The sequence below is a fragment of the Phyllostomus discolor genome, chromosome 12 (assembly GCF_004126475.2).
Source record: "Phyllostomus discolor isolate MPI-MPIP mPhyDis1 chromosome 12, mPhyDis1.pri.v3, whole genome shotgun sequence".
In the NCBI taxonomy this organism is placed as follows: domain Eukaryota; kingdom Metazoa; phylum Chordata; class Mammalia; order Chiroptera; family Phyllostomidae; genus Phyllostomus; species Phyllostomus discolor.
In genome coordinates this window covers 31,020,857-31,034,350 of record NC_040914.2, presented here as the reverse complement: position 1 = coordinate 31,034,350, position 13,494 = coordinate 31,020,857, and the positions used below count along the sequence as shown (strand labels likewise).

Below are 13,494 nucleotides of genomic sequence, written 5' to 3'. Positions count from 1 at the left end.
CGGCACCATTTCATAGGTTGTTCTTATTACCAAGGGCTGAGAAGCCAGGTAAAACGGAGGCCCACCTTCAGGCCACCGACCGGTACCGGTTAGGAACCAGGCCGCCCAGTAGGAGGGGAGCTTGACTGTAATGCACTTGAATCTTCCCGGAAACCATCCCCCCACCCTGGTCTGTGGAAAAACTGTCTTCCACAAAACCTGTCCCTGGTGCCAAAAAGGTTGGGGACCGCTGATTGAAAACACTTAAGCTAGCCGCAGCCAGTGTGGCTTGGTTGGTTGGGTGTTCTCCCGCAAACCTAAAGGTCACTGGTTCGATTACAAGTCGACGTTTCTCTCTTTCTCCCTCCCTTCCTCTCTCTAAAACTAAAATAAAATAGCCCTGGCTGGCGTAGCTCAGTGGATCAAGCACCGGCTGTGAATCAAGGGGTCTCAGGTTCAATTCCCAGTCAGGGCTCATGCCTGGGTTGTGGGCCAGGTCCCCAGTAGGGAGCGTGCGAAAGACAACCACACATTGATGTTTCTTTCCCTCTCTGTCTCCCTCCCTTCCCCTCTCTCTAAAAATGAATAAATAAAATCTTTAAAAAAATAAAAATTAAGAAACAAAAACACTTAAGATAGCCAGCTAGTGCTATTATGATTGCCAATCTCTGATCTCAATTTTCCTAGGAGGCTAGGACTGAAATAAATACCCAAGAGCTTGTTCATTCTCCTCAAGCCTGAGTCACACCGGGTTCCAGGCAACATTTGGGTCAGTTTCCAGGGTATTCTGCTCTAGCCAGTGAACGATACTAAGAGAATGAATGTTTAACTGGCAGAAACGAGCTGCCAACAATCAGACTGGAAATGGTAAAATTCACAAGAAACCTCACGGTATTCTAATGCCTACCTTTGTCTCCTTTGTGCTCGGAAGTGATGCATTGAGAAATTCCTCAGTTAATCTCTTCCAACTAGCAGCTTTACCGAGATCGGAATGAATGATGAATTTTTCATAAATTCTAAAACATAGTTTTGAAAGTCAATGGAAGGTCATAAAGCTCTATGAATGAAAAGATCTACATGGATAGACATATATATGAAATCAACTTACCCTTCTATGGTCTTTTCTACTTTGTGACTGTTCACATCCAAGAAACGATGGAATCTAGAAGATCAAATGCAATTCTTATATCAACCCCGTCACCTCGATAAGCAGACTAGCATCACTGCCTCCCATGTCCCGGACACACCCTACACTCAGTGACATGCAGGAGCGCTCCTCTGTTGCTGTATCCCCTCGCCATCCAGGGAACGACCTCGGCATCTGAGAGGGCTCAGGCTCCTTCCAGTGGGACACAGGTCCTCCTGAGCCGCCCCACCCTGTCCTCTGGCTCCTCCATCTTCCCAAAATGCCCTGTGTCTGAGCCCAGCACAGCACATCCTGTATCAGAGTGCCTAACCTTTTTATGCTATAGGGAGCCCAGTGAAGGTAAGACCCTCTCTCAGAATATTTTTTTAAAGATTTTATTTATATATTTTCAGAGAAAGGGTAGGGGAGAGAGAAAGAGAGGGAGAGAAACATCAATGTGCAAGAGAAACATCAGTTGGTTGCCTCTTGCACATCCCCAACCGGGGGGACTGTCCACAACCCAGGCTTGTGCCCTGACTGGGAATCATGCTGGTGACCCTTCTGTTCACAGGCTGGCGCTCACTCCACTGAGTCACACCAGCCAGGGCAGAACGTCTTTTATTTATTTATTTTTAAAAAGATTTTATTTATTTATTTTTAGAGAGGGAAGGGAGGGAGAAAGAGAGAGAGAAACATCAATGTGCGGTCGCTGGGGGCCATGGCCTGCAACCCAGGAATGTGCTCTGACTGGGAATCAAACCTGCAGTGCTTTGGTTTGCAGCCCGCGCTCAATCCACTGAGCTATGCCACCCAGGTCAGGGCAGAACGTCTTTTAAATCGCAAAATGAAATATACAACGGTAACTGAAAATAGTGAAATACAGTTGTGAAGTGTTCCTAAAAGTGTGGCACATAATGAGACATTCCCTTTTTTTTTCTTTAATACCCACCTGAGGGCATTTTTTCATCGCTTTCAGGAAGGAAGGGAGAGAGGGGGAGAGGGGGAGAGGGAGAGAGAGAGAGAGAGAGATACACACAGACAGACAGATAGACACTACACACACCTATTGGCTGCCTCTGGCATGCGTCCCAACCAGGGATTGAACCCACAACCTAACGGGGGATGGAACCTACCAACCTTCTGGTATACCAGACGATACTCCAACCAAATGAGCCACACTGGCCAAGGCAAGGCATTTCTTTGTAAAAGCATTAAGTAACAAGTTCTAGCAGTGGGTCCATAGCTATAATTAAAGTGACATAAACAATATGTAGATATATCGACAACTAAAATATGACCTAAAACATGTGATTTTTACTGCTGATACACTCACAGGTAAGCTAATATTGCTTGTTGCTTTCATTCATAATTGAAAGAAATGTTACTCTTTAGTTAGAGGTTGGTGGACATTTTTTCTCGTCTACATTCATAACACCTGAATTCTATCTTCAGGCCCTCGTGTTAAGAAGGCCTATTCTGGCCCTGACTGGTGTGGTTCAGTAGATTGAGCACTAGCCTGCAAACCAAAGGGTCACCAGTTCAATTCCCAGTCACGGTACATGCCTAACTTGCCAGCCAAGTCCCCAGTAGGGGGCGTGAGACATAACCACACATTGATGTTTCCTTCCCTTCCCTTCTCTAAAAATAAATAAAATCCTTAAAAGTAAACATAATAAAGGCCTATCCTACATGATATGTGATGATATGTGATTAACTTCAATTTCTCTCTCCCTTAAGGACAAAATGTATCTCACCTATCTCTGAATTTCTAGGGCTTACAACATGGCTGCAATTTTTAAAAGCCAAAAAAAATTGTTCATGTTTCTGATGGATTAAGAGTTCATGAAACCACAGTATAGCACAATGACTCTTGTTTTCCACTTTTCAGTATCAGAGCCAACAATTGGTATTTAAACGAAGTAAATGACATTACCAGGTAACATTAATTCTATCCTCCAAATGGCCAAGTGGAACGGTACTTCACCTATTATAATGCATTTAGTTTCTCAATGTGTAGAAGGAGATGGTAACTTTTAGTCTTTCCAACCCTCAAATGATGCCCGTCCACTTACTGCCATTTAGAAAGGTCAATACAGAAATTATTTGGGCTACAGCATTTAAATTTGTGTTTGTAGCGTTCTTTACAATAGCCAAACTATGGAAACAACCCAAATGCCCATGAATAGATGACTGAAGAGAAACGATGTGGTACATACGCACAGTGGACTATGACTTAGCTATAAAAGAGAATGAAATCTTACCCTGGCCGCGTAGCTCACTTTGTTAGAGCATCTTCCTGGTAATGCCTAGGTTCTAGGTACGATCCCTGGTTGGTGCATATACAAGAAGCAAGCAATGACTACATCAATAACTGCAACACTAAATGGATGTTTCTCTCTCTTCCCTTTCCTCTCTCTAAAATATCAATAAGATAAAATTTTTTCAAAAATGAAATCTTACCACTTGTGACAACAGGGATGGACCTAGAAGGTATCATGCAAAATGAAAAAGTCAGTCAGAGAAACTCAAATACCATATGACTTCACTTATATGTGGAATCTAAAGAGCAAAAGAAACAAACACGCAAAACAGAAACTCATAAACACAGAAAAAGCTGATGTTTGCCAGAGGGGAGGGGCGTTGGGAGACTGGGTGACAAAGGTGAGAGATTAAGCAGCAAAATTGACAGTTACAAAATAGTCACAGGGATGCAAAGTACAGCATAGGAAATATAGTCAACAATATTGTAATAACTGTACATGGTGCCGGGTGGGTGCTAAACTTATAGGAAGGTCACTTCTTAAATTATATAAATATCTCACCACTATGCCAGGGAGGTCAAACTCATTTTCACGGGGTGGGGGGCACAGCAGCCTTGGGGTTGTCTTCAAAGGGCTGAATGTAATTTCAACTCCTTAACAAGGAGTTAAGAGTTAAGGAGTAGTTACATTTATACAGTCCTAAAATCATTTCGGCCCTTTGAAGGCAACCACAAGGTTGATGTGGCCCCCGGTGAAAATGACTTTGACACCCCTGCACTATGCTGTACAGTTGAAAGTAATACAAAATAATACTGAATGTCAACTGTAACAGAAAAAAAATAAGGGTGGAGGTAGAAGAGGGAACAGGGGGACAAGTGGACACAGAAGACTTGACTTGGGGTGGTGAACACGTAATACGATACACAGATAATGGATTGTAGAATTGTACAGCTGAAACCTATATAATTTTATTAACCATGGTGAGCCCAATGAAGTCGATTAAAAAAAGAAAAAGAAAATCTTAAAAAGGAAGCCATGGCTGGGATAGCTCAGTGGATTGAGTGGTGGCCTGCAAACCAAAGGGTCATTGGTTCAATTTCCTGTTAGGGCAGAGGCCTGGGTTGTGGGACAGGTTCCCAGTAGGGGGCACCCGAGAGGTAACCACACAGGGATGTCTCTCTCCCTCTTTCTCAGTCCCTTCCCCTGTATAAAAATAAACAAATAAAATCTTAAAAAAGAGAAAACCTTAAAAAGGAAAAATAACTCATTCAACCTCTAGGAAAAGCATTGTTTTATTTGACCTATTCACACATTGCAATATTTATGTTACACTTAAAAACTGAGTTTATTATTTCAGAAACTTGGTGGGCTTTTACCTCAGTGGTTAGTCTTTGTAAACCAAGTAGGCACTTTATATATGATCATTAAGGTTGAAAGTCCAGATTACTCATTTTGCAAAACTATTTAGTCCTCAAGATTTCTACTGAAATTACACGGTTAGAGTATTAACGCCACCAACATACTTTAAGTAGTACAATTCCATTACAGGAGATTATCTTAACAGTGCTGTCTAATTTTCATCGTCCATAAACAAAAATAGGAGCTCTGACTTCACCTAAGCATCTAAAAACTACGTCAATCTCGGGATTGTACTAGAGGGTGTATGGGCGGCTTCGTCACTACAAGGCAGTAACTGTTCCAGATGTTGGGATGAGAAATGACCCAAACAGACCCCCAGGGTGGGACGGACCTCCGGGCTGGAGTGCGGGGGCAGGGGCGGGCAGTCAGCCCCACACAAGTGACCCTCGCGTCCTGCTCAGCCCTCCGCGGAAGGAAAAAGGAGACCCAGGAGCGAGCGGTCTGGAGCGACCCCAGCAGGCACAGGACGCCCAGAGATCGCCGTTTGAAGTAGGCGCGACCATTACTTTGCCCTAAATCTCGCTGGCCCATCCATTCAAAAGAGCGTGCTGCGTTGGGTGCGGCGCTGGGTGCGGCGCTCGGTGCGGCGGGGGAGGACGCCTACCAGGCAGACTCCGGCCCCGCGCGACCCGCGACAGGACCCTGCGGGCACCAGGGCAGTGCTGACCCTGCCCGACCCCTTCCTGGCCCGGCCCAGCATCACGCCTCGCACCTGAAGTTGGACCAGGCGAAGTTCAGGCACAGCTGGAAGTTGGGGTCCGCCTCATCCCGGAGGCCTGCCACATGGCGCACGAGCTCGCGCACATCGCGCTCCTGCTGTCTGTCCAGCCGACTCCAGGACGGGCCCGGCCGCGCCATCTTTCCCCGCCTCCCGGGCGCCCAGCCTGAGTCGCTCTCGCGAGAGTTCGCGGCCCCTCTGCATTGTGCGGGGAAGAAGGTGAGGTAGTTCTCGCGAGAACTCGCGGTCCCGCCACCCTGAGGCGCGGATGTCATCCTAGTTGTGACTGCAGTGTGCGTTTTCCAGCCTTCCGTTGGTAGATTTAGGAGTTAGACTGCTAACTCCTAAAGTTTTGTACGTCGGATTAAAACCTTGATGATTTTAACTTCTGATGTTTTTAGAGCAGCCGGTTAGTTGTCATTCAGTGTTCCCATTTGCACCTGCCTTTTCAGGTACCAGAAAATGGCAGTTGTCCGTCCTTCTCCAACCTTGCTTGTCCTTCCGGAGGTGATCTGCGGAGAGACCATCTGCGGAGAGATCCGGAGGAGATCTCTCAGTTTTCCCCCCTCTGTCTGCACGGGGCACGCTGCCTGGTCCGCACTGCAGCGGTTGTCAGCAACGCGGGAGCACTGGATAAACACCAGCAGACAGAGCTGTCGTTTGTGAAATAAAACTCTACCTCTAAGCTGTTTTTTTCAAGGTTTTTAATTTTTAGATTTTATTTATTTTTAGAGAGAGAGGAAGGAAGGGAGAACGAGAGGGAAACTTCAAAGTGTCGTTGCCTCTCCCGCACCCTCTACTGGGGACCTGGCCCGCAAACCATGCATGTGCCTTGACTGGGAATCCAAACCAGGACCCTTTGGTTTGCAGGCCAGCGCTCAATCCACTGAGCCACACCAGCAAGGCTCTAACCTGTTTCTGTTAAGTATTGCTCATAACCATTTGGAAGCCTATTACATAGATGTCTATAGTTTTTCTTTCAGGGATCTTGTAGGTTTTCCTGTAGTTTATTATATTGCATTCCTGTAGTTAAGGAATTTTCTAAATGAAATTACAGCATGTGGATAGTGAGAGAAGAGATAGGGATACTTGACCAGGTAATAATAAATGTGGGCCCATGGACAAAAGACCGCTTGTGCCACTGGATCAGCTACCGCATACCAAAGTGTGTGAACTTAGTTACTCTAGTCTGCAACCCATGAAAAACAGTGAATATTTGTTCTTCCATATTTTGCTAGCATAGAGAACCCTCTGTCACCTCTCCCCCTTATCTGCAGCCGATGTACATTTTTCAAAAAACACCTCAAACTTTTCACCGTAAACCGGGGAGGCTGCGACAAGGTGCCGAGCACCGCATCCAAGCTGCCGTCCCTCCCCGGACGCGCCCACCTCTGGCTGTCCCTCTGGCTGTCCACCCGACACCCAGCTGCTCCACGGTCCACCCACACCTAGTCGCAAGCTGCAAGTTAATGCACTCTAACTTTTCCAGAAAACATGTGTATCACTTAGCCTGTGAGCCGATCATTTGCTGCCTGGAGCGTCTGCCTAAGTTCACCAAATATCCTTGAGCTCTGTCAAACCAACCCCTAGAAAATAAAGGCGGAGACCATGTTCCCGGCTCCTTGTCTTTCCATTCCATCAGAGGACAGGGTCCCACCTGGCCCCTGCTTTGCCTGACACTGTGTTGTGTCTTTCTTAATCTCCCGTCGCCCCCACTCAGGAACCCCGACTCCGCGCTGGTCGTGACAGCAGTGTATCCGAAGGAACCTGAGACGCTCATCAGAAAGAATGGATTCACCCGGAGGTTCCTTGCAGCGTGACTGGCATCAGCGAAAATCTGGGCAGCGGCCCAAGTGCCGTGAGGGGGAAAGGCGATGAAACAGCGGTGGGACATTCACACGACGGAACCCTACTCAGCGGTGAAAAAGAAGGACATCTTCCCTTTGGCGACAGCATGGATGGACATGGACAGTAGTACGCGAAGTCAAAGAAGCCAGTCGGAGCAAGACAAACACAATAGACGGCACTTCTACGAGTGGGGGAACCCCAAACTCCCACGGTTTATTTAGAAAAAAACGGTGCATGTGTTCTTCCATGCTTAAACTTCAGTGGCCTTCAAAACGCTCTCCATTGGATGCGATACACTTACGGAGGCTTCTTTCCCCTGCCCCAAACAGTGTTTGACCTCGTTGACTTTGATGGCATTTAGTGCTCCTGCTGTTTTTCCTTTCACCTGTTCCACGTTGGGAAAACATTTCCCTTTGGGGACTTTTCTCAACGAGGGAAACAACAACAAGAACAACAACAACAACAACAACGTCACTCGGGGAGAGACCCGGTGATAAGGAGGCTCGGGCCCAGGGGTCAGGCCATTTTCTATCCAAAACTGCTGAACCCTCAGTGTGTCCTGGGCAGTTCGCTCGTAAATCACCCATCATGAGACGGGTATGAGCACAATGCCCCACCCTCCATTCCAATAGTTTGCTGTAGCCGAACGCAGCCTCTTCCAACAGCGCCAGTTGGTACGCAGATACAAATGGATTCTTAAAACAGCTGGGGGTGGGGTGGGGCAAAGCTGTATGACAAGGGGCCTGCCCTGCAGAAGATAATTCTGAATGTTTGGGATTCGCCCTCCCCCCTCGTATGTGGAATCTATTGAACGAAATAACTCACCAACAAAATAGAAGCAGACGCGTGGCTGTCACAGGGGCTGGGGCAGGCGAGCTGGTTGAGCATGAGAAGGGATTTGGGTGGCGGGGGGTTGGGGGGGGCGGGACTTCACCGGCAGACGACAGCATGGTCGTTACCGGAGGGCGGAGGGAAATGGGGGTGGAGGGAGGCCCCGGCAGGGAAAGCGGGGGGATAAATGGTGATGGGAAGGGAAGTGACTTTCGGGCGGTGAAAACACAATACAATAGACAGGGGATGTAGGACAGAGTCGGACACCTGAAACCCATGTGATTTCATGAACTTGGTAACCCCAACACATTCCATGTTTGAGAGGGAGGAAAAGCCCTTCAACTCCAGGAAGGCCCACATGCAGCCCCCCCACCCCCACCCTCCTGCCCACCCCCCTTGCTGGCCACTTACAGTTGACACCCCACGACCCCGTCTTTGTTTCTTGCCAGCACACGGTTCCATAAACTTTCTTTGAGAGAGACTTCCAACCGTGCAAGGGAACCCTTTCTTTTCCCAGAGAGCCTATCTTTGGATAGGCGCGAGGATGCGCTCCAGAAGCCTGGGCCGGGTCTTTCTGATGTTTCCTTTCGCCAGCCTGTCGGCACTGATGGACTGCGGGTGCCGAGGCGGGGACCCACAGCGCGCTCCTTTCCCTGTCTGGCGTCTGTCTGTGGGCGTAGGGAGAGGCTCAGACGGTAGGCTCGGTCTGCAGGCGGACGCCCCTCGTGCTTGCGAATCCCTCCCTGCTCCAGAGACCAGGTTCCTGGAAAGCAGGAACCCCGACTGGGGCTTCAGGTCTTGGGTGCGAGGAAGGGGCTGAGAGAGCCTGGCTCAGGTTTGCCCACCCAGCGTGCTCCTCCTTCTGCAGTTACCCTACCCACTGGGGCATATTCATGGAGCCAATCTTGCCGGGTGTCCTGAGTTCAAAGGGTCCTGCCCTCCGACTGCATGGAGGGCTGAGGCTGTGTCACGAGGCCGTGTCTGTCCACAGGGAAACGAGGCAGGGATGGGCCCACTGGCGGGGATATCCCCTTCCTCTCCCCTGCAGGTTGGAGTCGTGGACCAGGCCCGGCAGAGCTTCTTGGTTTGGGGAGTGACCTGGACTGTGTTGGGGGACGTGGTGGTCTGTGTGCTGATTCTCTGTCACTGGGGCCCCGTGTGTTGGGGCTAGCAAGAGGCAGTGCCTTCTTGAGAGAGGATGGGAGTGCAAGTGATGGAGAAGAATGTGCTTTGGACTGAAGGCTGAACTTGTAGTGGAGGAGCCACCTAGTCACGGTGTGTGGGTGGCGACCGTGGCGGTGACGGGAAGCCAGGTCCCTTTCTGTTGGTGCTTGAGCCCTTCCTCAAACCATGCCAAAGTACTGCAGAACGGATCGGAGACGGTAAGCCTCAAAGGTCAAACAACGTCTGTAGGAAGCCATAGAACAGCATACTCTCCAAACTTTGGGGTAATCAAAGCTTTTATAGGGAGAAAGCTGAAGCATGAGCAAGCCAAGGAATCATCTGGACGTTATCAAATGAAGATGTGCTTGATGAGGACCCCAGCCCGCAGGGACCGTGTGTTGTGGCTGCAGGGAACAAATTCACATGGACTACTGAGATCGTGTGGAGAAAAAGGGATGGCCCGGCCACTGTCTCAAGGGGAGAGGGCTTCATCCCTTGCCTTGATAGGCTTTTATTGGTTTTCTAATAGCATATATCAAAGAAGGTTCTCATTCATTACACTTAAGTTTGCTTTAGGTAATTAGATTTTACAGATAGCAAAGGAAAGGATGTCACTGATTACTTCCTACAGATTAACAAGGAAAAAATGTTGCAAATGCAAAATAAGGAATGAGGAATAAGGAAATTGATCTGGTTACACTTCAGGGTTTGGGAGAATTAGCCCGGACTTCAGGAAGGTAAAGATATGCAGTAGTAAGCTTTTCCTGCTTCAACATAGGGTGAGGGAGTCGTAGCAAGAGCAGTCTGAAAGCAGCCTAGGTGTATGCAGGCCTGGTCTCCCACGGGAGAACAGACCTGTGGGTTTGGTGTCCTGTATGCCACCAGGCACCTATGGGCTTTCCAGTAGGGCTGGGCTACATTTGCCATTGCCAAGGAAATCGGATCCCTATATTTCCACCCTGTTTTTAGTTAGGACTGCTATAGATCCCACAAAGCTTGCTACTTGCTCATCTTTTACACGAGTTTGGGAAAATAATTTGCAAAAGCATCGAAGTACACAAAGCATTATTAGAATCAGTAAACAACCAGTGGCTCCAAAGACCCACATTCTCAGGTTAAGTCCATCTAGCCACTTTTTTGAGTTTAGCCATTCAAGATTTTCACGGAGGGTTTGAAAAACCTCCTGCTTGGTCAAGCATTGAATGTCCTGCAACTGCTGAGGCAGCTCTAGCTGCAATTTATCAAGTTGTCCCTTTAAGTGGGTAGGAAACCCCCTCTTAGGTGATGTTGAATATTACTCCAGGAGTACAGGCTGGAGTTCCACCGGAGTGAGGTGACCCACAGCCTGGAGAATCCAGGGTCACAGGTCAGCTGCTGGTCCTGGCGCTCGATGATCCAGTCAAGTGCTGATTCGACTGCAGAAAGGTGAGTCAGATTCTCTTGACCAATCTGGGCCTGTTGAATCACTTCTAAGGTAGTGTTGCTTAAGAGAACATCAATAGTATGAGCAGTTTGAACTGAGTCAACGAGGGCAGCGGTTGCTGTGGCAGCAGTCACTGTGACAATTATAGCAGAGACAATGAATGCAATTAGGGCGCCAACAAACCAGCGGACTCGTAAGGAGTTCAGTGCACTGTTAAGCGCTATTATGCCATTGGGATCCTCCCATCCTCTGGTTACATCAACTGGCACCCACACTTGAGTCTGTTTCCTACCTATATAAACTCTAGTGAGATTCAGCCGAGTGACACTGAGTTGGGTAAGGCAGCTGGCATACATGGAGCCTGCAGGGACATGCAGAGAATAAGTTTTTGCTGACTCATTATAAAAGACCTGGGCTGTCCCTGGGGCTGCTAAAAACAGGCAGAGGTGAGAGATACAAACTGTGACCCAGTCTCGTTCTGGAGGATCCACCTGGTACCAACATCCCAGAACACCTTCAGGGTCACAACCAACATTATATACAGATGCTTCCTAGTGACAAAAGGCAAGCCCATTTTCCAAGAGCTATGATGCCATGGGCTAGTGTGGTTGGGAGGAACAATTCTGAGAACAGGTGCCCCAGGCCCGGGCCCCTCCCAGCACATATTAGTATATAGGTGTCGAGGCTGAGCTGGAACTATCGTTGTGTCAGGCTTCGCTAATATTTTTAAGTTAGCCCCCCAATTCTCTATTAGAAAAGGACTTTTTGGGAGAAAAGTGATGGTGGCACTCAGTCCTCTGCATAAAGACGAAAAGACTGAGTCTTTACGGCTAGTGTCTGAGGTACAAGGAGGAACCGGAGGGGGATTGGAAGTATGGTAATCCCCCTCGTGGGTGCGGAAGTCAACTGTGGCCACCATGGAAAGCCGATTGTAATCATTCACTGTGTTGGTCTTTGTTTGCATTGTAAAGTTGTTCCTTCAAGGAAAGCACAAAGGACAGAAAAATAAACCGGTAAATGTTCAGTGACATCAACAGTATTTTTCGGCACCAGTATCCAGTGCTTGTTTCCTTCTAGTGGGCCACTGGGGGCATCCACACTCCTCCAGTCCACTGAGTATGGTTAGTGGAAAAGGGAGGCTCAACATTCCACCAGGTATGCTGATGCAGACACTGGCCTGCAGTGTCTGTGGTGTTGTGGATGAGACAAGACTAATGCATACGAACGACCAATTCCTGTGGAGGAAAAGGGACGGCGCTGCCACTCTCTCAAGGGGAGAGCATCTGGGAGTGCCTTGGCCACTCTTTCAAGAGAAGGGAGCCCCAACCCTTGCCTTGACAAGCTTTGATTGCATTTTGGGGCACATTACATTCAGGATGGCCCTCATTTAGTATGCACAGGTTCGCTTCAGGTGGTTACCTTTTACAGAAAACAAAGGAGAGGAGGTGGCTAATTACACCAAAAAAGAAGGATATTTGCAAATATAAAGGAAAAGTGGTTGAACTGGTTACACTCATCCTTGGAAAGTTTAGCATCAATTTTAGGAAGTTACTTTAAAGATATGCAGTAAATGTTTGCAGCCTGAATTCAGGGTGAGAGAGTTTTAGCAAAAAGCAAGTCTCAAAGTGGCCTAGGTACAATACACTCCTGGTTCCCCATGGGAGAATCTATCTGTGGATGTGGGTCCTGTGTACCGGCCCTGGGTTTCCGCTGACCTTTCCGATTGGGAACTGGGCCCACACCATGTAGAACAGTCTCCTATATTTCCCCCTTGTGTTTAGTTAGGACCACTATGGATCCCACAAAGCTTGCTACTTGCTGGTCTGTCACACAACCCTGGGAAAGTAATTTGGAAATGTGTCAAAGTACACAGAGCATTATAATAATCAGTAAGCAACCAGCGGCTCCAAAGACCCACATTCTCAGATTAAGACCATCAATCATTGTGAAGGAGTAATGATCAAACAATAGATAACATTCAAAGAATAATGAGGGCTTATTGAGAGCCAGGGTCAGATAGCTAAGGGGCCTTAAAACTTTGGGGAAACAAGTTCATTTCAGGCTTGGACCCTTATCATTTAAATTGAGGGTATTAGCAAAGCAGGTTTCACAGGATTTTAGGCATTCTTTCTTAGGCTTGATCTCCCCAGGGAACCTGCCCTTTCCAGCACAGGGCCACACCAACTTCTGGCATTGTTTCAGGCTTAGGTCCAGCATGGGAAGTAAGGAAGCCAAGAGATTAGAAGACTTCTTGCAGAGGGAATGAGGATTCCGGCTATGTCAAAGCCGTGGGGCGAGGGTCCATCACCCCTTTTTTCTATAGCTCTCCAAGTCCTTCCCTGAGGAGCCCTCGTGACTGTGCCTGTCTTAGGTTGTCCCTCCCTTGAGGAATCTTACCCGTCTTTGGCTAACCAGTCATGCACTGGGCCCCAGGCAGGGTGCAGTAAAGTGGACAAAGGTGGTACTCCTGCCAGGGAGGTAAGCTTTATCTCCTCAGTGGCTTAGGGTCCCAAGGTTTGTCACTCAACCTTAGCCATAGGGGGTGACAGCTTCTGAAATCAGGCAGGGCGGTTCCCAACATCTCCCCTTTTTTGTTTGTGAACACAATTGTAGTTGTTAATCCTGTGAAACCTACTATTTGCTGTTCCCGAATGCAATCTTGAGCAAACAGCCTCCATATACACCGTAAAGCACAAATAAGGATTAAGACAAGGAAGCATCCAAG

General features: G+C 48.1%; 1 protein-coding gene across 1 annotated transcript in view; it reads right to left on the bottom strand.

Annotated features, from left to right (window-relative positions):
* Positions 1-5,684, bottom strand: part of TUBGCP5 (tubulin gamma complex associated protein 5) — a 47,844-nt gene extending 42,160 nt beyond the window's left edge. Inside the window, exons 1-3 of the mRNA XM_028503671.2 lie at positions 5,498-5,684; positions 1,088-1,141; positions 887-995 (exon numbers count right to left, since the gene is read on the bottom strand). Of these exons, the coding sequence (XP_028359472.1) occupies positions 887-995; positions 1,088-1,141; positions 5,498-5,643 (309 nt within the window). The 5' untranslated portion in view covers positions 5,644-5,684. The remainder of the gene's footprint in view (positions 1-886; positions 996-1,087; positions 1,142-5,497) is intronic.
* Between the last annotated feature and the right edge of the window lie 7,810 nt (positions 5,685-13,494).